This window comes from Canis lupus, chromosome 20, assembly GCF_011100685.1.
Source record: "Canis lupus familiaris isolate Mischka breed German Shepherd chromosome 20, alternate assembly UU_Cfam_GSD_1.0, whole genome shotgun sequence".
NCBI classification, from domain to species: domain Eukaryota; kingdom Metazoa; phylum Chordata; class Mammalia; order Carnivora; family Canidae; genus Canis; species Canis lupus.
The window spans coordinates 46,970,802-46,993,451 of NC_049241.1; the positions used below are offsets into that span (position 1 = coordinate 46,970,802).

The following is a 22,650-nucleotide window of genomic DNA, read 5'->3' on the forward strand; positions in this document are numbered from 1 at the left end:
AGATCCTAGGTTTGATGCTGCCTGATAAAGTGTCCTGCAGCAGGTAAGAATCATGAAATCTGATTTTCTCTGTGTCATCATCTCATACATCTTTCCACTCTGAATACACTCTTAATGCTAATTAACCATTGTGTATACCTTTGGATGTTGCCTTCAAGGGTCCTTGTAAACCTTAAAGCATCAGATAAATATAGGTTATTATGTGGTTACAGGGCGCCATTTCCAATGGTAGCATCTGGTAACCCAATTTAGCTGTTTCCAAGTAATTCCTCCCAGATCATCATATTTTTTCTGGATACAATTTGCTGAGGAAGGTCTTCTTCATGGCGGTCTTCAGTTCCTTGTTCCTGAGACTGAAGATGATGGGACTGAGGAAAGGTGTAAGGATTGTGTAGGTGATGCCCATCAGAGTGTCTCCTTCCAGAGACTGGGGAGCCTTGGGCTTGAGGTAGATGACAGAGGCAAAGCCATAGTGCACGACCACCACAGTGAGGTGGGATGCACAGGTGGAGAAGGCTTTGTGCCTGCCCTCAGCAGAGGGGATCCTCAAGATGGCAGCCACGATGAAGGCGTAGGAAAGGAGGATGAGGAGAAAGCAGCCCAGCAGGGCAGTGATGCACACCAGCCCCACACCCAGGGCCACTATTGGTACATCAGTTCCACAGGCCAGCTTCAAGAGAGGGGGCACATGGCAAGCAAAATGGTGGATCTCATTGGGTCCACAGAAAGTGAGGTGGAAAACAGCTGTGGTCACCACCAGCCCCATGACCAAGCCACCAACCCAGGACCAGACCACCAGGCAGGTACAACCTCGGGGACTCATGAGCACGTTATAGCGCAGAGGGTGGCAGATGGCCACATAGCGGTCGTAGCCCATGACCGTGAGCAGGAAGGAGTGGGTGAAGCCGAACGTGAAAGAGAAGAACATCTGGCTGGCACAGGCCATAGAGGTGATGGTGTGGTGGGTGGAGAGCAGGTCGGCCAGCAGGCGCGGGGTGATGGCCAAGGTGTAGAGGATCTCGGAGATGGACAGGGCGCACAGGAAGAGGTACATGGGCGTGTGCAGGCCGCGCTCGCTCCCGACAGTGGCCATGATGAGCAGGTTCCCCAGCAGCGTGAACAGGTACATGAGCAGAAACAGCAGGAAGAACATCAGCTGAAGGTGGGGGAAGGTGGAGAAGCCCACGAGGATGAATTCAGTCACCACTGAGAAATTGCCTCTCTGCATGGAGGCTGTGCCTGGGGCAAAGTGTCACAGAGAGACCTCAGCTACTGGATGGAGAAAGGCTTCCACCACACCTGGACCTGGGCAGGAGGCTGCCCCTGATCAATGACAGCTGGCATTTGTGAAAATTAGTAGAGGGAAACTTCACTAAAATGCACCAAGAGGTTTCAGCAGGGATAGCCCTCATGACCTGCCCCTCCTAGTACCATACAAATCCAACAACCAGACAGGGAGAGGTGGACTTGACCTTGGGGGTGGATACTACTCCCATCCCTAACAGCTGTCCCAGTGAAAGGCCACTGTACTTTGAACTCTCAGTTTACTCTAATGGACTTTTTATAACACCCTTCCTGACTTCATCTTTTTTCCTTAAAAAGTCTACCTCTCCTTTGTTCCCCTCAACCTACCTTTGGTTCTGCAGCAGCTTGTTTGCACTGAGTTGTGATTCTCTTTTATTCCCAAATAAATACATCTTTTGCTGGTAAAATAATTGGTGCTTTTTATTTTTAAGGTTAACGTATTGACTGAGTTACCACTCTGTGCCTCTTATGATTTAGCCCTCTCATTAACCTAATAAGGGAGGTGCTGTTTTTATCACCCGCATTTTGAGCATCCTGAACATACTCATTAAGAGTATTGATGTACAGGGGCACCTGGGTGGCTCAGTGGTTCAATGTCTGCCTTTGGCTTAGGTCGTGATCTCAGGGACCTGGGATCGAGTCCCACGTTGGGCTCCCTGCATGGAGCCTGCTTCTCCCTCTGCCTATGTCTCTGCCTCTCTCTGTGTGTCTCTCATGAATAAATAGATAAAATCTAAAAAACAAAAGCAAAAAACAAGAGTGTTGGTGTGCATAGAGGTTGGGCAACTTGCTCAAGGTGAAGCTGTCAAAATGGCAGAGCTAAGCCTTAAACCCATGGCTGGCTATCTCCAAAGACTATGCCTTTCACTATCCTTCTGGGTTACCTCCCTAAAAGAAAATATTGGGATCTTCCAGCCATTGTCACTGTGTTCTCCTACTCCCTTCTGATAAATTCCGTTCTCCCCATAGCCTCAGACACCACATGATACCCCTACCCCATGGCTACAATTTCTCAGACCCGCATGCACCTCTAACTTAAATCAGATTCTTTCTTTGGCATTACCCATGCAGGGAGTCAGAGGCAGAAGGCTAAGTAGAAATAACATTTTGGTTGTTTTCCAGATCCCGTGAGACATGTCTGTAGGTTCCAAGGCAATATAACATGGCCATCAGATAAAGGGACATGGGAGCCAGCCAACCTGAGTTTGAATTCTTGTTCTGCCTACTGTGTAAACTTGAGCAAATTTCCTCACCTCTCTGTACCTCCATTTCCTCCTGCCTACTTCAAAGAGTTGCTATGAGAAATATATGAGTTATTCTTGGAATGTGACCTGACACATAGCAAGTGGTACCCATGACAATTAAATCAATATACTAAGTGAGGAAATACACAGTCTGGAATCAGTAAATCACTTCAGTTTAATGAGACTTTAATGTCTTTTTATGGATAACTTAACCACTTTTAAATGACCTTTTTTATGAGGCAATATAAAGTTTAAAAGGGCTGTAAACCAGTAATCTGCTTTCTGTCTCTATTTACCTGTTCTGGACACTCATCTAAATGAAATCATACACTATGTGGCCTTTGGGGCCAGGCTTCTTTAATTCAACATAATGTTTTTGAGGTTTATCCACATTGTAGCAAGTAGCATTCTGAGAACTTGGTTGCTTTTTATGATTGACGGACATTCCAGTATATGGATAAACCACATTTTATTTACTCACCATTTAGAGGACATTTGGATTGTTTCTACTTTCACTGTTATGAATAATGCCACCAGGGATATCCATTCTTGCAGGTGTTTAAAGCACAATAGTGATTGCCAGGGGCTGGGGATGGACAATGGGAAATGACTGCTAATGGACACAGGGTTTCCTATGAGGATGATGTTCTGGAACTAGACAGAGGTGGTGGTTTTACAACATCATGAATGTAATTAATGCCACTGAATCGTATGCTATAAAAAGGCTAAAATGGTAAATTCTATGTTGTATGTATTTTACTACAATTTAAAAAATAAGGGAAAAGTAGTCAGTGCCCTCTTAGGTGGGCATAGGTCCCTAATCAAGCCCTGATAGGTGGATAGTGAGAATGAAGGAGGGAACAGCTACATTGGTGACTGGAGGCTGTATTCCCCAAATATCACCAGTTTCCAGAGTTTCTTGGCTTCTCTTTCCTGGAGTCCCTTGTATCCTTCTTCCACCTTTGCACCTGCCCAGAGGTCCCCAGGACTGTGGCCTCAACAACCTCCTAGTCAGTCCTGCCACCCTGAGATCTTGGAGGGGTGGGTCAAAGTCAATGATTTGGAAATAAAAACCTCCAAGGAGAGGCTGAATGGTGAGACCAGGTCATGAGGGTTGTGCTCACAAGCCTCCAGTGGCTCTCCAGCATCTAGTGCAAGGCTTCTCAACTATGAGACTCTTGATTTTTAGAGCCATATCATCCTTTGCCATGAGGTATGGGGACATTCTATGCACTGCAAGGTGTTTAGCAGCATCCTTGGCCTCTATCAGCCCCTGCTTAATCGTGATGAGAGCAATGATCTATAGACGGTAAGTTGTAATTCCTTGGCATGTTCCCTCTGCCCCAATCTTGGTTCCTTCCCCCTTCCACCCATTAAATGCCTGTTTATCTTTAAGATTCAGCTTAAATGTCATCCTGGACACTATCTTCCCAAAGCAGATTTAATCACTCATTCCTGCGTGCTTCCAAAACAATGACTTCTTTTTTATTTTTTTGTATATTTTTTAATTGGAGTTTGATTTGCCAACATATAATATAACTCTCAGTGCTCATCCCATCAAGTGCCCCCCTCAGTGCCCATCCCCCAGTCACCCCATCCCTTGGCCCACTTCTCTTTCTACTACCCCCCGTTCGTTTCCCAGTTAGGTGTCTCTCATGTTCTATCATCCTCACTGATATTTCCCACTCATTTTCTCTCCTTCCCCCTATAATCCCTTTCACTATTTTTTATATTCCTCGTATGAATGAGACCATATAATGTTTGTCCTTCTCTGATTGACTTACTTCACTCAGCATAATACCCTCCAGTTCCATCCATGTTGAAGCAAATGGTGGGTGCTTGTCACTTCTAATGGCTGAGTAATATTCCATTGTATATATAGACCAAAACAATGACTTCTGAGTGAGTTTAAAACTCCTTGCTCCTAACTTTACCATGGCCCTCATCATAATGTGTCCTGCTGGAGATGCAACTGTCTCTGGTACTGGATTTTGAGTTCCTGATGAGAATAGCTACACTTTATTAGATATATCCAATAGACCCAGCATTTAATATATGCTTATGCATTTTATATTAAATCTTTACTCCAACATTATAAGGCATCCGCTTGATCTCCATTTTTTATTTTTTTATTTTTTTAAATATTTATTTACTTATTCATTCAGAGAGAGCGAAGAGAGAGGTAGAGACACAGGCAGAGGGAGAAGCAGGCTCCATGCAGCAAGCCCAACATGGGACTCGATCCTGGGTCTCCAGGATCACACCCCAGGCTGCAGGCGACGCTAAACCGCTGTGCCACTGGGGCTGCCTGATCCCCATTTTTTAGACGTGACAGCTGAATCTCACAGAGGACACATCATTTGCCCAAGGGACCACAGTTCTGGAATGGGGAAACCAGGATCTGAACCTATATCTGAATGACCCCAAAGCTTATCTCTTCCTTTTTATTATTTTTTATCTCTTCCTTTTTAAAAAAAATATATTTTATTTATTTATTCATGAGAGACACAGAGAGTCAGAGACATAGGCAGAGGGAGAAGCAGGCTCCATGTGGTGAGCCTGATGCAGGATTCAATCCTAGGATCCTGGGATCACAGCCTGAGCTAAAGGCAGATGCTCAACCACTGAGTTACCCAGGTACCCAAAAGCTTATCTTTTCCTAACCTCTCTGTCACACTTACCTTTTACTGGTGGCTGTTAATGAACATCAGAGGCCACTCCTAGGACCTGGGAGATGTCAGCTTCACCATGCTGGACTAATCACACACTCCCTCCCCATATCAGTTAAGATCACAACAATCCACAGCCATGAAGAAAGAAAGGGAGAGGGTGTTTGAGAAGGTAAGAAGCCACTATGTCCTGAGGAGGTGACCCAGAGCTGCATATACAGCTCCTCTGGAATGATGGGGATCCAGAATGCAGTTTAGAAGGTACCTGTTCATTCTGGAAAAGGCAAAACTATTGAGACAGTAAAAAAACTGGTAGTTGCCAGAAGCTCAGGGCAGAGGAGGAAGGGATAAATAGGTGAACTCCGATGGGTGGATGAGGTAAGTTGGTGAACTCTTCTGTATGATACTGTAATGATGGATACACGACATTGTGCATTTGTCAAAAATCATAGCATATACAACACCAACAATGAACCCTAATGTAAACTGTAGTCTTTTTTTTTTTAAAGATTTTATCTATTTATTTGACACAGAGAGAGTACAAGCAGGGGGAGGCAGACAAAAGCAGAGGGAGAAGCAGGCTCCCCACTGAGCAGGGAGCCTGACATAGCCAATCGCAGGACCCTGAGATCATGACCCAAGCTGAAGGCAGAGGCTTAACCAGGTACCCCTGTAGGCTTTTGTTTATAATAATAATGTGTCAATAATAATAATAATGTGTCAATATGGGCAGCCCTGGTGGCTCAGCAGTTTAGCACCGCCTTCAGCCCAGGGCCTGATCCTGGAGACCCCGGATCGAGTCCCACGTCAGGCTCACTGTGTGGAGCCTGCTTCTCTCTCTGCCTGTGTCTCTGCCTCTCTCTCTCTCTCAGGAATAAATAAAATACATTTAAAAAAAATAATGTGTCAATATTAGCTCACCAACTGTAACAGAAGTACCTCATTAATACAGGATATTAAGGGGGAAAACTGCAGAGAGAGATGGTCTATAAGAATTCTCTGCATTATCTGTTCAATTTAAAAATTTTTTAAAACTTATTTTATTTAAATTCAATTAGTATATAGTGTATCATTAGCTTCAGATGCATTAAGGAGAACACGTGATGTAATGAGCACTGGGTGTTATATGCAACTGATGAATTCTCAATTTTTTCAAAGATTTTTAAAATTTATTTATTTGAGAGAGAGACCATGAGAAGGGAGTGGGGAGAGGCAGAGGGAAAGGGAGGAGCAGACTCCCTACTAAGCAGGGAGCACAACATGGACCAATCCCAGGACCTTGAGATCGTGACCAAGCTGACGGCAGACTCTTAACCAACTGAGCTGCCCAGGTGTCCCTCTGTTCAATTTTTTATAAACCAAAAATTGCTCTAAAATGTGAGCCCCATTAATTTTTTTAAGTAGAAAAAAAAACCATAAACCATAATGGGTGTGGGTCTAGGACAGCAGAGAGGGAGACTAAAACCCTCCTGATGTTGATCTACCAAGAGAACACCGGGTGAATTTTTCTGTAAGTCAGCCTAACTGGCCCAGAAAGAGTGTGTAGGTGATCTGGCCAACTGGAAGTGGTGGGGACAGTTCCTGCCCACATACACCTCCAGGGCTGGGTTTCCCAACTTCAGCATTAGGGACATTTGGGTCTGGGTCATTCTTTGTGGTGGGGACTGTGTATGCATTATAGGATTGAGCTGCATCTCTGGTACCCATAGATGCCAGTAGCACCTCTCAGTTATGATAATCAAAAGTATCTTTGCATATTGTCTTATGTCTCCTGGGGGGCAAAAGTGCCCCTGGCTGAGAGCTACAGGCTAGGTCTGTCTTGCCTCTCAGACCCCCCTCTTGTCTTACCTATCTGTCCCCATCCTGGCTGTCTCTTCTTACTGAAACTATTTGTTTCCTTTCTTCGCATCCTCCTTCCCACTTAAGACATCTCCTACCTGCCTTGTCTCTTCCTCTTCATCCTTAACTCTTTGCCATCACCCCTTCTGTCCCTCGGGCCTCCTTGATAGTTTACACTCCTGGAGGTGGCTGCAGCCTCTCAATCCTGAATTCTCTTATCTCTCTCTTGTCTTTGCTTCTCCCTAATCATTTACCACTGGTGTCTGGGAAGGACAGAGAGGAGAAAGAGATGAAAAGCCAGACAGGTATCCTGGCTAACTTTGAGTGGCATCTTTTCTGTCTCTGCCTCAGTTTCTCCCCTATCCAATGAACCTCCCTCATAAGCTAATGTGGGAGGGGTAATGCCTACAAAATAATCATCCCACTGCCTTGAAGCTAGGAAGTGGAGCCCTGCCTGCTGCCCCCACACTATCGACTCAAATTGCAAAAGGGGCTGTGTAAATAGGGTGGCTTCACTGAGTCAAGGGCAGATGCTGGCTCCCCAGGTCTCTCCTAGTCAGGTGAACACGGGGAAGGTGACTCACCTGGGGTAGAGGCTCTGCATCTGCCAATGCCTCACTCCAGTGGGACGTTCTAGGTTGGTGTTTCTCTGCAGGTGACAGCTGTGCAAGTGAAGTCTGGGCTGCAAGGCAAGGAGTGGCCGCCCTGAGCATGCCAGCTGGGCAGGTGGCGGCGGAGAGAGGGGTTTACCTGAGCCTGACCGCCATTATTTATGCTACCTCTGCTCCCTACCTGCTGCCTTCTCTCACTGTGGTCCTACTCCCTCTGTGTCTGCTACAGGCATACTGGGACCCCTTGGGACCCTACAAGGGAGGAGGCAACCTCAGTGACACTATGTCCTCACTTTCCTTCCCTCCCTGCCTGTCAGGGATGAGTCAATTACCTGAGCTTCTCAGGGACTTAGACAGAGTCTAATGCTCTGCAAATTTGAGATTTGAGGCCCTGGCTTCTGACATTGACAGGAGAGTGGCCCTGCCATTGGCCACTGGGGCCAACGAGTCTGCCTAACATGCCCTCTTGACCTTCATCCTTCCCTATTCAGGGCACTTGCACAATTAAATGTCTTTTTATTTTTTTAAATGTCTTTTTAAAGATATAAAACATCAAAAAACCCACAACTATTTGTTTTATTAAATAATTGAAATAAGGCTAAAAGTTATGCAATGGCCAGCCATGCAATTATGATGATGAATTTGATGGGCATCACTCCAGACTTTTGTATACATGTGGCACGTGAACAAACACAAATCTGTAAAATAAGACTACTATTGTGAGTTTTTGTTGTGAATTACGGCAGGTATCTTCTGTAACTTTTTTTTATTCAACATTGCAAAGTGAAATCCATGTTAATTTGTAGAGATCAATGTTTCTGGATCTTGGCAATACTGACATTTTGGGGATGGGTCATTCCTTGCGATGGGAGTTGTCTTGTGCATTGCAGAATGTTCTCTACCTGCTAGATGCCAGTAGCCTTCCCACCCCAGTCATAACAAAAATGTCTCCAGATATTGCCAAAATTGCCTCTAGGTGAGAACCACTGCTGTAGGACCACTCCATTTTTATAAAATAAGTTTAATATTCAATTTTATGTTTATGTATAGTATATACTTAACTAATAGACACCTCAGTTGCTTCTAATTTTTCCCTGTTATTAGGAATAATGCAACTATATATCTTTGTATGTCTTTTACTACCCACAGACACTATCAAAGACAAATTAAGTAGCAAGATAATCAGGTCATAGGAAACATGATTCTTAAATTTAAGAAGAATTGCCAAATTAAACTCCCAAGAGGCTGTGCTAATTCACACTCCCAGGACCTGTGTGTCAGAGGATTTATTTCCCCACACCCTCACTAATACTTGATCATGTAAAACTTAATTTTGCCAATATGGTTGCCAAGTGGTCTCCTGTTGTGGCTTTAATTTGCATTTCCTTAATTACTAGTGGGGTTGAAAATCTCCACTGGTTATTAACCATATGAGTTTCCTCTTTTTGATATGTCTATCCAAAGCCTTTCCTCATTTTCCTATTGGATCATCTTATTCTTATTGATATGCAAGCATTTTTGAAGAGACTCTAAATACTAATTTTGTCTATCAATCTTTTTCTTCTGCCTTCTGTTTCTTTTGCCTTAATACTGTTCCTGTCAGAAATATGCTTGGTTTTTTTCTAGTGCTTTTATACTATAATGTAAGACTTGAAAAACTATCTCTCATAGATTTTGTTTCTATAAATAAAGCTTTTTGGAACACAGTCATGCCCATTCATCAACTATGACTATTTTTGTGCTATGAGGGCAGAATTAAGTAGTTGTGACAGAGATAGTGTGGTCTGCAAAGTTGAAAATATTTATCATCTGTCCATTTACAGAGAAAGTTTGCCAGGCTCTCGAACTTTAATCTACCAAAAAATATTGTGCAAACATTTCAGGATGGATTTCAACTTATTTTTTAAGACTTTTTAAAAAGCAGTTTTAGGTTATTAGCCTATTTAAGAGAGAGGTACAGAGATTTCCCATATACTCCTTGCCCTGCATATTCATAGACTCTCCCGTTATCAATATCCCCTACCAGAGTGGTTCTTTTGTTACAATTGATGAACCTACATTGACACATCATCGTCACCCAAAGTCAATAGTTTACATTATGGTTCCCTCTCATCATATATTCTAAGTATTTTCACAAATGTATAATGAGATATAGTCATCATTAGGGTATCTTACAGAGTATTTCCACTCCCCTAAAATCCTCTGTGTTCCACCTAATCATCCTTCTCTCCCCCTCCCTAATCCCTGACAACCATTGATCTTCTTACTGTCTCCATAGTTTTGCCTTTTCCTGAATGTTATATAGTTGGATTCATACAGTCTGCCTTTTCAGATTGGCTTATTTCTCATATTGATATGCATTTAAAGTTCCTCCATGTCTTTGTATGGCTTGATAGCTTACTTCTTTTTAGTGCTGGATAATATTCCATTGTCTGGATGGACTACAGTTTATCCATTCACCTACTGAAGGACATCTTGGTTGCTTCAAATTTTGGCAGTTATGAATAAATCTACTGTAAACATCTGTGTTCAGATTTTTTATAGACCTATATTTTTAACATCTTTGGGTCAATACCAAGGAGTATGATTGCTGAATTACATGGTCAGAATATATCTAGTCTTGTAAGACACTGCCAGCTGTCTTCCAAAGTGGTGGTACCATTTTGCATTCCCACCAGCAATGAGTGAAAGTTCCTTGTTTTCCACATCCTCGACAGCATCCAATGTTCACAGTGTTCTGGATGTCAGCGATTCTATTAGGTGTGTGGTTGTATTGTTCTAACATGAGTTAATAAATACTCCACTGATTTGGAGTGCCACCTTTTTAATATAAGTTTGCTTATATGTAGTTCTACTCCATGACTCATTCTGTTCCACTATTTTGTATGTCTTTTCCCATATAATACAATGTTTTTTAATATTTTAATAATGTATTATAGTATGATATTTATCTTTGATACTAACAGTAGTTGTAGCAGTTAATAATGACTAAGCTTTGGTCAGTACTTTGTTCCTAATATTCTTCTAAGATTATAATTACATAAAAAGGTATATATGTGAGTCATCGTAACTCTACTCAGGCATCCTCAGGTTCCAAATTTAAGGAACAGAGGCATAAGGAGGTTAAATAACTTGGCCAGGGTCTTTAGCCCTGAAGAAGTGGCTATTTGAATCCTCTATATTCTCATCTCTAATTTTATCATCCATTCCTTATTCTTTTTTTCATATTTGCATCAGATATTCTTACACAGGTACTTGTCCATGTGAATTGTGAATTAGCATTTCAAATTTCATGTTAAAATTTTTTTTAATTTTTATTTATTTATGATAGTCACAGAGAGAGAGAGAGAGAGAGGCAGAGACACAGGCAGAGGGAGAAGCAGGCTCCATGCTCCGGGAACCCGACGTGGGATTCAATCTCGGGTCTCCAGGATCGTGCCCTGGGCCAAAGGCAGGCGCCAAACCGCTGCGCCACCCAGGGATCCCCATGTTAAAATTTTTATCAGGTTTTTATCATCTTACAGATTAATTTAGGGAGAGTTCTTTTACATTATTATATCTTTGGTATCTTTCTCCATTTATCTGGAAATTCTTTTATGTCCATTAGCAAAATGTTACTGTTTCCCTCATAAATGTCTTGCTCATTTCTTGCTAGTGTTATAGTTAGATACCACATAAATTTTGTTGCTTTTGTCAGTGGGATATTTATCTATTATACTGTATTCCTGAGGTTAATTATATCGGAAACCTATATTGTTAGTTAATTCTCAAGGCTTTCCTAGATAGATAATTGTTATTAGCAAATATTGACAACACTGAGTCTTCCCGTCCAATCCTTATACCTTTTTTTGTTTGTTTGTTTTCTTGTTCTAGTGCAGTGTCTAGGTCCTCCAGTACAATGCAGAAGAGAAGTAATGATAGTGTACATTCTTTTATTTTAATTGAGATATAATTGACATATAACATTATATTAGTTTCAGGTGTACAACATAAGGATTCAATATAGATATATATTGAGAGCAAGCATTCTTATCATTTCTCATGTTAGTGGGAATCTTTCTGTATTCCTCCACTAGGCAAATTATTGATTCATTCAGTTCTCTAAACCTGGGTGCAATAGGCCTCATCTTTTAATGTCCTCAGTCCCTTCTTTTTTATATATAATAAATTTATTTTTCATTGGTGTTCGATTTACCAACATACAGAATAACATCCAGTGCTCATCCCGTCAAGTGCACCCCTCAGTGCCCGTCACCCATTCACCCCCACCCCCCCTTCCACCACCCCTAGTTCATTTCCCAGAGTTAGGAGTCTTTATGTTCTGTCTCCCTTTCTGATATTTCCCACACATTTCTTCTCCCTTCCCTTATATTCCCTTTCACTATTATTATCCCCCAAATGAATGAGAACATACACTGTTTGTCCTTCTCCGATTGACTTACTTCACTCAGCATAATACCCTCCAGTTCCATCCACATTGATGCAAATGTTAGGCATTTGTCGTTTCTAATGGCTGAGTAATATTCCATTGTATACATAAACCACATCTTCTTTATCCATTCATCTTTCAATGGACACCAAGGCTCCTTCCACAGTTTGGCTATTGTGGACATTGCTGCTAGAAATATCGGGGTGCGGGTGTCTCGGCATTTCATTGTATCTGAATCTTTGGGGTAAATCCCCAACAGTGCAATTGCTGGGTCATAGGGCAGATCTATTTTTAACTCTTTGAGGAACCTCCACGCAGTTTTCCAGAGTGGCTGCACCAGTTCACATTCCCACCAACAGTGTAAGAGGGTTCCCTTTTCTCCGCATCCTCTCCAACATTTGTGGCTTCCTGCCTTGTTAATTTTCCCATTCTCACTGGTGTGAGGTGGTATCTCATTGTGGTTTCGATTTGTATTTCCCTGATGGCAAGTGATGCAGAGCATTTTCTCATGTGCATGTTGGCCATGTCTATGTCTTCCTCTGTGAGATTTCTGTTCATGTCTTTTGCCCATTTCATGATTGGATTGTTTGTTTCTTTGGTGTTGAGTTTAATAAGCTCTTTATAGATCCTGGAAACTAGCCCTTTATCTGATACGTCATTTGCAAATATCTTCTCCCATTCTTTAGGTTGTCTTTTAGTTTTGTTGACTGTATCCTTTGCTGTGCAAAAGCTTCTTATCTTGATGAAGTCCCAATAGTTCATTTTTGCTTTTGTTTCTTTTGCCTTCGTGGATGTATCTTGCAAGAAGTTACTGTGCCTGAGTTCAAAAAGGGTGTTGCCTGTGTTGGCAGACTCAAACTGCTGTATTTCCTGTTATAAACTGTTAGTGGTTAAAGGTAAAAGCTTGATTGGATTCAAGTTCTTTTGGGCAACATTACTTGATAAGGAGTGTTGTGTGTTTTCTATTGCTTCATATCGGGAGGAATATAATGCCTGACAGACATGCTTTTAGTGGTACTAGGATTAATCAGTGGGTTCTGATGTGCATCTGGCCTATTCATCTTACCTTCTTTTCATGGAATGGTTGAAGCTCTCATTGATCATAATTGCCTAGGAGACTAGGGCTTTTATTACAAAAGGTACAGTCTCTGCTGAAAGTTGTGCCTAGCAGGACTGGGATGGAGAGCAATTGCCAACATTTTCTTGATAAGTTCAGAATATCTTTTTTTTTAATTTATTTTTTATTGGTGTTCAATTTACTTACATACAGAATAACCCCCAGTGCCCGTCACCCATTCACTCCCACCCCCCGCCCTCCTCCCCTTCTACCACCCCTAGTTCGTTTCCCAGAGTTAGCAGTCTTTACGTTCTGTCTCCCTTTCTGATATTTCCCACACATTTCTTCTCCCTTCCCTTATATTCCCTTTCACTATTATTTATATTCCCCAAATGAATGAGAACATATAATGTTTGTCCTTCTCCGACTGACTTACTTCACTCAGCAGAATATCTGAGCACAGCCACAGATCCTTTTGTGAATCGGGAAGGAATTCAGCAACATGTGGTTCTACTCATAGGACTGGCCATACCTAAGAAGTCTCATTTCCTTGTACCTTGGAGGAGAGTGGCTTGTTCAGATCTGTCAGCTTGGAGACTTCATCTTGGGCTTGCTCCAGTTGAAGGCTATCTTAGGAGCTGTGTCCTTCCAAAACTCATATGTTGAAGTCCTAATCCCTGGTACATCAGAATGTAACTGTTTTTGGAGATAGGCTCTCTAAAGAGGTGATTAAGGTAAAATAAGGTCATATGGGTAGATCCTAATGCAATATGACTGGTGTCCTTACAAGAAGAGGAAATTTGAACACAGACAGATGCAGATGGAAAGATCATGTGAACACACAGGGAGAAGATGGCCATTTACAATCGATGGAGAGAGACCTCAGGAGAAACAATCCTCTGACAACTTGCTCTTGGACTTCCAGCCTCCAGAACTGTTATAAAATAAATTTTTGTTATTTAAGATGCACAATCTGCAGTACTTTGCTGTGGAAGCACTAACAAAGTAATATAAACTGAATGTAGACTTGGAGTAATGGTCTCAGCCAGCTTCTCTGTGCCTCAGCTTCCCCTTCTGTGTGATTAGGAATGTGAAACCTTACCCCCTAGTAAGGGCATTCAATGCGCTCTGTCTATAAAGCCAGAAGAATAGTATATGACCCATAGTGGGTGCTCAACAGAGTCTCTACTGTCATGAGAAGAACAAAGATGAGTGACTCAGGGAGACTTATAGGTGATACCAGGAAAAAGAAAAGGATGAGGAGGGAATCTTGGTGGCAGGAAGAGAATAAACCAGGGGAATAACCCAGACACTTGTATTTCCCATCACTCTCTTGCATGGCTCATTTCTATGCATTTTTCAGGCCTTGGGTTAGATGTTACCATCCCTTGGAAGTCTTCCACACTCTCTGATCTGGGTCAGTTGGCCCCTTGAGCTTCCAGAATGCTCTCATAATTTGCCCTTCACTGCTCCATCTGTATTCAACTTGCCATCTCTCCTACACACAAGGCTAAGTTGGCTTTGTTCACTATGGGTCCCTGGTCTTCATGGTGCTTCATGTAGTGAGTGCTCACTGAATACACACCACCACCAATGGTACAGTTTGCATTTAGGCAGGGATCTTATCAAAACTGTTTAGGGAAGAGGCTGTATTCTCTTCTGTTATCTTTCTGTTACACCTTTAAATCTACCTGGAACATCCTTGACCCACATCTCTGGCACAGAGGTAAGAGAATTAAAAAAAGGTTCTCAGCAGTGTTTTGTTCCTTTCCTATTTCTCCTTGGTCTTGCCTTCTCCCTTGTGGAATTTCTGATTCTTGACATGGCTCCTACTTCATGAAAGCCCAAGGCATTCAACCAGTCCTGACCCTTGTCCTATGACTGGGAGAGTTTGGGCAGATCTATGCTATCTCCATGTGATAGAATTTAATACTTTCACTTCCCAATCTTGTCTGCTTACCAGGACTTCTTTTCTGGTGTCTAGTCCCTCAAGGCAATGACTTTTCACCATACGAATTTATACCAAGTATGAATGGCTGTCTTTGGCATAATGGGCTGACATTTATATTTATCAGGGGATATGAATATGTTAACTGAAAAAAAGTGAACCCTAGGGTATTTAGACACACTGGAAAGATCTATAGAAGTAAGATATGAGAGTATATGAACAAATTTAGGCCTTGAAAAATTTGGAGGGATTATAAAGATTAGAAATGATAAGGATGAAAGGAATATCTTCGACCTGAATTATCTACATCTTACCTGTTACAGCAGCACATATAAGAACGAGTCTGGGGGCACCTGGGTGGCTCAGCAGTTGAGCGTCTGCCTTTGGCTCAGGTCATGATCTCGGAGTCCTGGGATCGAGTCCTGAATCAGGCTCCGCACAAGGAGCCTGCTTCCCCCTCTACCTATGTCTCTACAAGTCTAGTTTAAGGACATCCTCACTGGGACGCCTGGATGGCTCAGCTGTTGAGCCTCTGCCTTTGGCTCAGGGAGTGATCCTGGTCCGGGGATCGAGTTCCACATCGGGCTCCCTGTGAGGAACCTGCTTCTCCCTCTGTCTCTGCTTCTCTGTGTGTCTCTCGGGAATAAATAAAATCTTTAAAAAAAAAAAAAAAGACATACATTAAGTCAGAAATATGCAAATATTCATTGAACACTTTACTGTGTGCCTGGCATCAAAGTACAAAGATGAATGAAGCCAGATGCCTTTCCCTGTGGAGTACACAATGTGATGGAGAAGGGAGATCATTACCCTGGAGAAATCCAGAAGGTTAAGTGGGACAGGATTTGTTCACGAATGTTCAGTTTGGCAAAACTTTTGTTTTCCAAAGTCCAGTAAGGTGATAAAAACAAAACATCTGCGGATACAGTAGAACTTGTTGAAAGGATTACTTCAAAAATAAAAATAAAGTAACAAAAAAAATTAAAAGTAAAAATAAAGTAGCAAAAGTTACATTCAATGAGTCTTCATTGTTTCTTTCTGTAAGCCCTCTCCTTAAAAATAAACACTTTATATCTCTGGCACAAAGGTGGGTATTCACTCTCAGAAGCACCACACAATCTTTGTTTTTATGTCGGTGTTTTCTTCCATATAAAATCCTGTTATTTCTCATAAATTCACAAAACCTCAAATCCTAGGGGCTTTTATTTTTTCAGTGCCTTGTGGTTCCATTAGAAAAGAGTTCTGTATGTTGGCAAATTGAACACCAATAAAAAAAATAATTTATTATCAAAAAATAAGAAATAAAAAAATGGGTGAGTGTAAAAAAAAACATTTAAAAATCAGTTCAACAAATAACTTTGCAACACTTGTTTGAAAAAAAAGACCGCGAAGGACAATCAAGCATGCTTCATTAAAATACATCCTTTGCTTCTTAAATGTGTGATGTCCATCTTTTTTTGAGCCACTGAAGGCTGATTTGTCCAGTGCTTATTATGCACAGAGTCCTTTAACAGGTGATTTACATTTATTGGATAGAAATCTCATGACCACCTGGAGAAAGGGAACCGTAATGAACTTCACTTTACAGGTGAGAACACAGTAGTGTGAGACATGAAGTAGCTTGCAGCAGCAACTAGAAGGATAATTGAACAGCTCCCACTTTATGAAAAAGAAAACTCACACTCAAAGGGAAAGTGAGCAGATAAGAGACATTCAGCTTGGGACACCTGGGTGGCTCAGTAGTTGGGTGTCTGCCTTTGGCTTAGGGCATGATCCCTGGTCCGGGCATCAGGTCCCACATCGGGCTCCCTGTGAGGATCCTGCTTCTCCCTCTGCCTCTCTCTGTGTGTCTCTCACAAATAAATAAATAAAATATTTAAAAGAGAGAGAAAGAGACATTCAGCTTATTCATGAGCGAATGGGGAATTTGAACCCAAATCTGTCCAATTTTGAAGCCAATGCCCCCACATTATCATGAAATCCCAGCACAGGCAATCTGTCTGACCCAACCTCTCCCATTCCTCAGTTACTTGAGTCAAATTTTGCCACATCCAAGTACAGCAATGCTTTTATTTCCTCAGTAGTTTTCTTTTTTTCAACTTCTTAAGCCTATGAAGTTCTTTGTTACAAGTTAATAGATTACTATGGTACATAGAAAACCCAAACTATTTGACATAACCAAGTGTATCAGCCATAGCATGCTTTCCTTTTCCTACCTGAACCCCAACCAATAATACAGAAGATAAGAGTAAAAAGAAGAAATCTCAAAAATGAAAGAATGTTGTTTAAATTCGTTTAAACTAGCTACTGTTGACTGTTGAATATTCTGAGCCCAAAACCCTCCTTCTCATTTTCCAAAGGGATATCCTGTGAAAAGTGTTATAGACATAGTAGCATCAAACCAGAATGTTCTCAACGTATAATCAAAAGAATGGCAATAATTTAAAAGGGGAGCTAAACCACTCAGGGATGCTCATTCATTTGGGGAATATAAATAATAGTGAAAGGGAATAGAGGGGAAGGGAGAAGAGAATGGGTAGGAAATATCAGAAAGGGAGACAGAACCTGGAAGACTCCTAACTCTGGGAAACGAACTAGGGGTGGTGGAAGGGGAGGAGGGCAGGGGGTGGGGGTGACTGGATGGTGGGCACTGAGGGGGGTACTTCACGGGATGAGCACTGGGTGTTATTCTGTATGTTGGCAAATTGAACGCCAATAAAAAATAAATTTATTAAAAAAATTTAAAAGGGGATACTTTTTGAATTATTTAATGTTGTGTCTGTGAACCAAGAAAAATCACCCTGAAAAGCTTTTAATTTCAACTAATATTTAACAAGGGGATAAAGAACACCTGAATGGGGCACCTGAGTGGCTCATTCAGTTAAGCGTCTGCCTTCAGCTCAGGTCATGATCCTGGGGCCATGGGATCGAGCCCCTCATCAGGCTTCCTGCTCAGCCTGCTTCTCCCTCTCTCTCTGCCCCTTCCCTCCCTGCCCATTTGTACACGCTCTCTCTTGCTTTCATTCTACAAATAGATAAATAAAATCTTAAAAAAAAAGAACACTCAATGAAGAAAGTATAGTTTCTTCAACAGAGGTGTAGGAAAACTGGATAAGCCATGCATCTCTATTTCACACCACTCACAAAAATTAACCTGAAATGGATCAAAGGCTTAAACATAAGACCTGATACCACAAAATTCCTAGAAGAAGGTGTAGGGAAGAAGCTCCACAACATGAGTCTTGGCAATCATTTCTTGCATATGACACTGAAAGCACAAGCAACAAAAGCAAAGTCAACAAATAGTTCTACATCAAACTCAAAGTCTCCTGCTCAGCAAAACAAACAATTGCCAAAATGAAAGGACTATCTACTGAATGAGAGAAAATTTTTGCAAATCATATATTGGATAAGTGTTAACCCAAAATGTATGAGGAATTCATACAACTTAATAACAAAAACACAAACAATCCAACTTAAAAATGAGTTAAACTAAATAGACATTTTTCCAAAGATGACATCCAAATGGCCAACAGACACATAAGAAGATACTCAACATCACTCATCATCAGGGAAACATAAATAAAAATCACAATGCAGTATCACCTCACACTTGTAAGAATGGTTATCATCAAGAAGACAAAAGAAAAGAGGTGTTAGGGAAGAATGGCTAAAATTAACAAGACAGGAGACAACAAATGTTGGAGAGGATGTGGAGAAAGGGGAACCCTCTTACACTGTTGGTGGGAATGCAAGCTGGTGCAGCCACTCTGGAAAACATGGAAGTTCCTCAAGAAGTTAAAAATAGAGGTACCCTATGACCCAACAATTCCACTACTGGGTATTTACCCCAAAGATATAAATGCAATGATCTGAAGGGGCACATGCTCCTCTCAATGTTTATAGCAGCAATGACCACAATAGCCAAACTATGAAAAAAGCTCAGATGTCCATCGACAGATGAATAGATAAAGAAGATCTGATATATATACATAATTCAGTCATCAAAACGGATGGATACTTAACACTTACATCAGTGTGGATGGAACTGGAGGATATTATGCTGAGTGAAATAAGTCAATCCAAGAAAGACAATTATCATATGGTTTCACTCATATGTGGAATATAGGAAATAGTGCAGAGGATCATAGGGAAAGGAAGGGAAAACTGAATGGGAAGAAATCAGAGAGGGAGAGATATACCATGAGAGACTTTTAACTATAGAAATAAACTGAGGGTTGCTGGAAGGCAGAGGGGGGATCAACTGGGTGATGAGCATTAAGGAAGGCACATGATGTAATGACCACTGGGTATTATGTGCAACTGATGAATTACTGAACTCTACATATGAAATAGTGATGTACTATATGTTAGCTAGTTGAATTTAAATAAAATAATAAAGTAAAAAAGAGTACAAACTTGCAATGAGTAGAAAATAAGTTAGATCTAATGCACAATGTAATGAACATAGACGATATTGTACTACAATCATCGAACTTGCTAAAACAGTAAAACTTAATTATTCCAACCACTTATAAAAAGGGTAATTATGTAATGTGATAGGGGTGCTAAATATTGCTATAATGGCAATTGTATTATAATATATACATACATCAAATTAACATGTACAACTTAAATTGACATAATGTTGTATGTCAAATATATTCAACAAAAAATAAAGTACTTAAATGAAGAATAAAATTTTGTTTCTATCTTTACCAAAAAAAAGAAAAAGAGAAAAAAACATCCTGAATGCTGACATTGGGAAAAATTAGTTTGTTTCAAAAACAATTGGTTCTGAGGCTCCCGAGTGGTTCAGTCAGTTGAGTGCCTGACTCTTGATTTCAGTTCAGGTCATGATCTCAGGGTTGTGGTATTGAGCCCCACATCCTGCTCTGTACTTAGCAGGGAGTCTTAGCAGGGAATTCTCTCTCTCTCCTTCCCTCCCTCCTTGCCCCCACCCCCACTTGTGGTCTCTCTCTCTTTCTCTCTCAAATAAATAAATAAATAAAATCTTTAAAAAAGAAAAGTGGTCTAAGAAAACTCTTCAAAGAGGCGTAGCCAAGTGGTTTCCTTTGAGAAGTTTCCAGAGGGCTTCCTTCAGATCTCGGTTCCGAAGGCTATATATGAAGGGGTTCAGCATGGGGGTGACCATGGTGTACATCACTGTGGTTGCTATGTCCTTCTGGGTGGTGTGTGTGGATGCAGGGTTGAAGTAGACCCCAATAATGGTCCCATAGAAGAGAGCAACAACACAAAGGTGAGAGCTACAGGTGGAGAATGCTTTCCACTTCCCCTGTGCTGAGGGCACCTTCCACACAGCCATAGCAATAGGTGTATAAGAGGCCATGATGCACACAAAAGGGATCAGAACAACTGAGCCCCCAAAGACCAACACCAGCATCTCATTGACTTGGGTATTAGAGCAGGAGAGCTTGATCAAGGCATTGAGGTCACAGAAAAAGTGTGGGATCCTATTGGTGCAAAAGGACAAGCGGGTCATCAGGATAGTATGGACCATGGAGATGAGGTTTGCTGAGATCCAGGGGACTGCCACCAGCAAGGCACAACGAAGGACACTCATGATTGTGATGTAGCGTAGTGGGCAACAGATGGCTAGATAGCGGTCATAGGCCATGGTGGAAAGAAGGATGCTGTCAGCTGCCCCAAAGGTAATGAAGAAATACATCTGGGTCAGGCAAGCCTTGGAGGAGATGGTGCTGTGCCCACATAGGTGGTTCACCAACATCTTGGGGATGGTGGTGGAGGCAAAGCAGATGTCAAGAAGAGACAGGTTGCTGAGGAAGAAGTACATGGGGCTATGGAGGTGAGGGTCCAAGAGGATGGCCAGAATGCTGAGCAGATTCCCCATGCACCCAATCAGATACAGGCTGAAAGACAGACCAAAGAACACCTGCTGCTGCAATGGCTGCTCAGAGAGGCCAAGGAGGATAAATTCAAAGTTCCGGGTCTGATTGTCCATGTCCAAGCAGTATAAAAGCCAAAAACAAGGGCATCAACTGTGAGTGGACTCCTGGAGAAGAAATGGATCATTGCATTATTGTTCTTCTCACCCACCTCTCGTGGTGCATCCCACTAACCTCCCTGAGCCTCAGGTTCCTTATCTGTTTCATGGGACTGATCATTCTAACCTCTTAGGATCATTACAAGGATTAAGTGAGAAAAAAATGTATAAGGGTCTTAAATCCATACCTGGCATGTAATATGGACAATTATTTTTATCAATGGGAACTTCTAGTGATGCTATCAAAATAAAGAGCGAAGGGCACTAAGGTGGGCACTTGACAGGATGAGCACTGGGTGTTATTCTGTATGTTGGCAAATTGAACACCAATAAAAAATAAATTTATTAAAAAAAACAAAATAAAGAGCTATATATGTTAGTTAGCTTGATTGTGGCCATTATTTCATAGTGAGTGCATATATCAAAGCACCAAGTTGTACACCGTAATTATTATATACATTTTTATCTGCCAATCATACCTCAGGAGTGATGGGGGTAGGGAGAAATAAAGCCTGTAAATAGGCTTAGTATTTCCAGGATCTTTAAAAAAAAAATAAAAATAAATAATAATGATTAAGGGCATCCACTCTGAACCCAGACAGCCTGGGGTTAAATCTCAGTTCTGCAACTTATTAGCTGTGTGAGTTAGGCAATTTATTTAACCTCTCTGTGCCTTAGTATTCTCATCTGTAAAGATTACTAATAATAGTAACTGCTCCACAGAGTTGTTGAGAAGATGTAATGGGTTAATATGCAAAATGCTGAACCTTATGAATTTTTCTGAGAGTTAAGTTCTCTTAGTGGCTGAGAGCAAGGGCTCAGGGTTCCAACAGACGCTGTTTGAAAACTACCCCTGACATTCACTGGCTGTGTGAGCCAGTGACAGACACTCCCAAAACCTCAAGTTCTTGGGAGGGTTAAATGAGACAATTAATGTGATACTTTATAAAAGTTTCATTTAAAGACACCACTTTACAATGACATGTATCTTTTATATCAGCCTCCTTGTCAAGCTGTATAAGCATGGCACAGATTCATTATATCTTGGTGTAGGTTATTTCCAAAGGGAGCTAATTTCATTCATTTTATGTTTCTTAACATCAATCTTAATTTGTCCACAAATTCTGGCCCCATGTCCCAGGTGGTGCTTGCATTACCCCGACCGTGGCTTCCACCAGACAGCCCACTGACTCTAAGTCCTTTTAGGCTAAATTATACTGCAGCAATATCCATGCCCAAATCATGGTGGTCGACAGCAATGAAGGCTTATTTCTCTCTCGGGCTACATGCCCATCACGGGTTTGCTATGGCTGTGCTCCATGATGAATTCACTCTAGGGCTCAGGCAGATGGATGAACCTTTGAGTCTGGGACACTGCCAGTTATCACAGCAATGGAAAAAGTGAATTGTAGGCTGGCTCCTAAGAGCCTCTACCAGGAAACAGCCTTCTCTCACCTCCACGCACATTTTAACGGCCAAGTCTGGTGTCAAGGGGGTGGAGAGGTAGAAATTTCACCCGGGGA

The 22,650-nt window shown here is 41.6% G+C and overlaps 2 protein-coding genes across 2 annotated transcripts; both read right to left on the bottom strand.

Annotated features, from left to right (window-relative positions):
• Nucleotides 1-280: 280 nt before the first annotated feature.
• OR10H1 (olfactory receptor family 10 subfamily H member 1) lies at nucleotides 281-1,228 on the bottom strand. The gene has a single exon (XM_038565308.1). It carries the CDS (start codon nucleotides 1,226-1,228, stop codon nucleotides 281-283), a length of 948 nt encoding a protein of 315 aa, XP_038421236.1.
• An 18,921-nt stretch (nucleotides 1,229-20,149) lies between these two features.
• OR1AE1 (olfactory receptor family 1 subfamily AE member 1) lies at nucleotides 20,150-21,085 on the bottom strand. Its single transcript, NM_001388654.1, has one exon. It carries the CDS (start codon nucleotides 21,083-21,085, stop codon nucleotides 20,150-20,152), a length of 936 nt encoding a protein of 311 aa, NP_001375583.1.
• Between the last annotated feature and the right edge of the window lie 1,565 nt (nucleotides 21,086-22,650).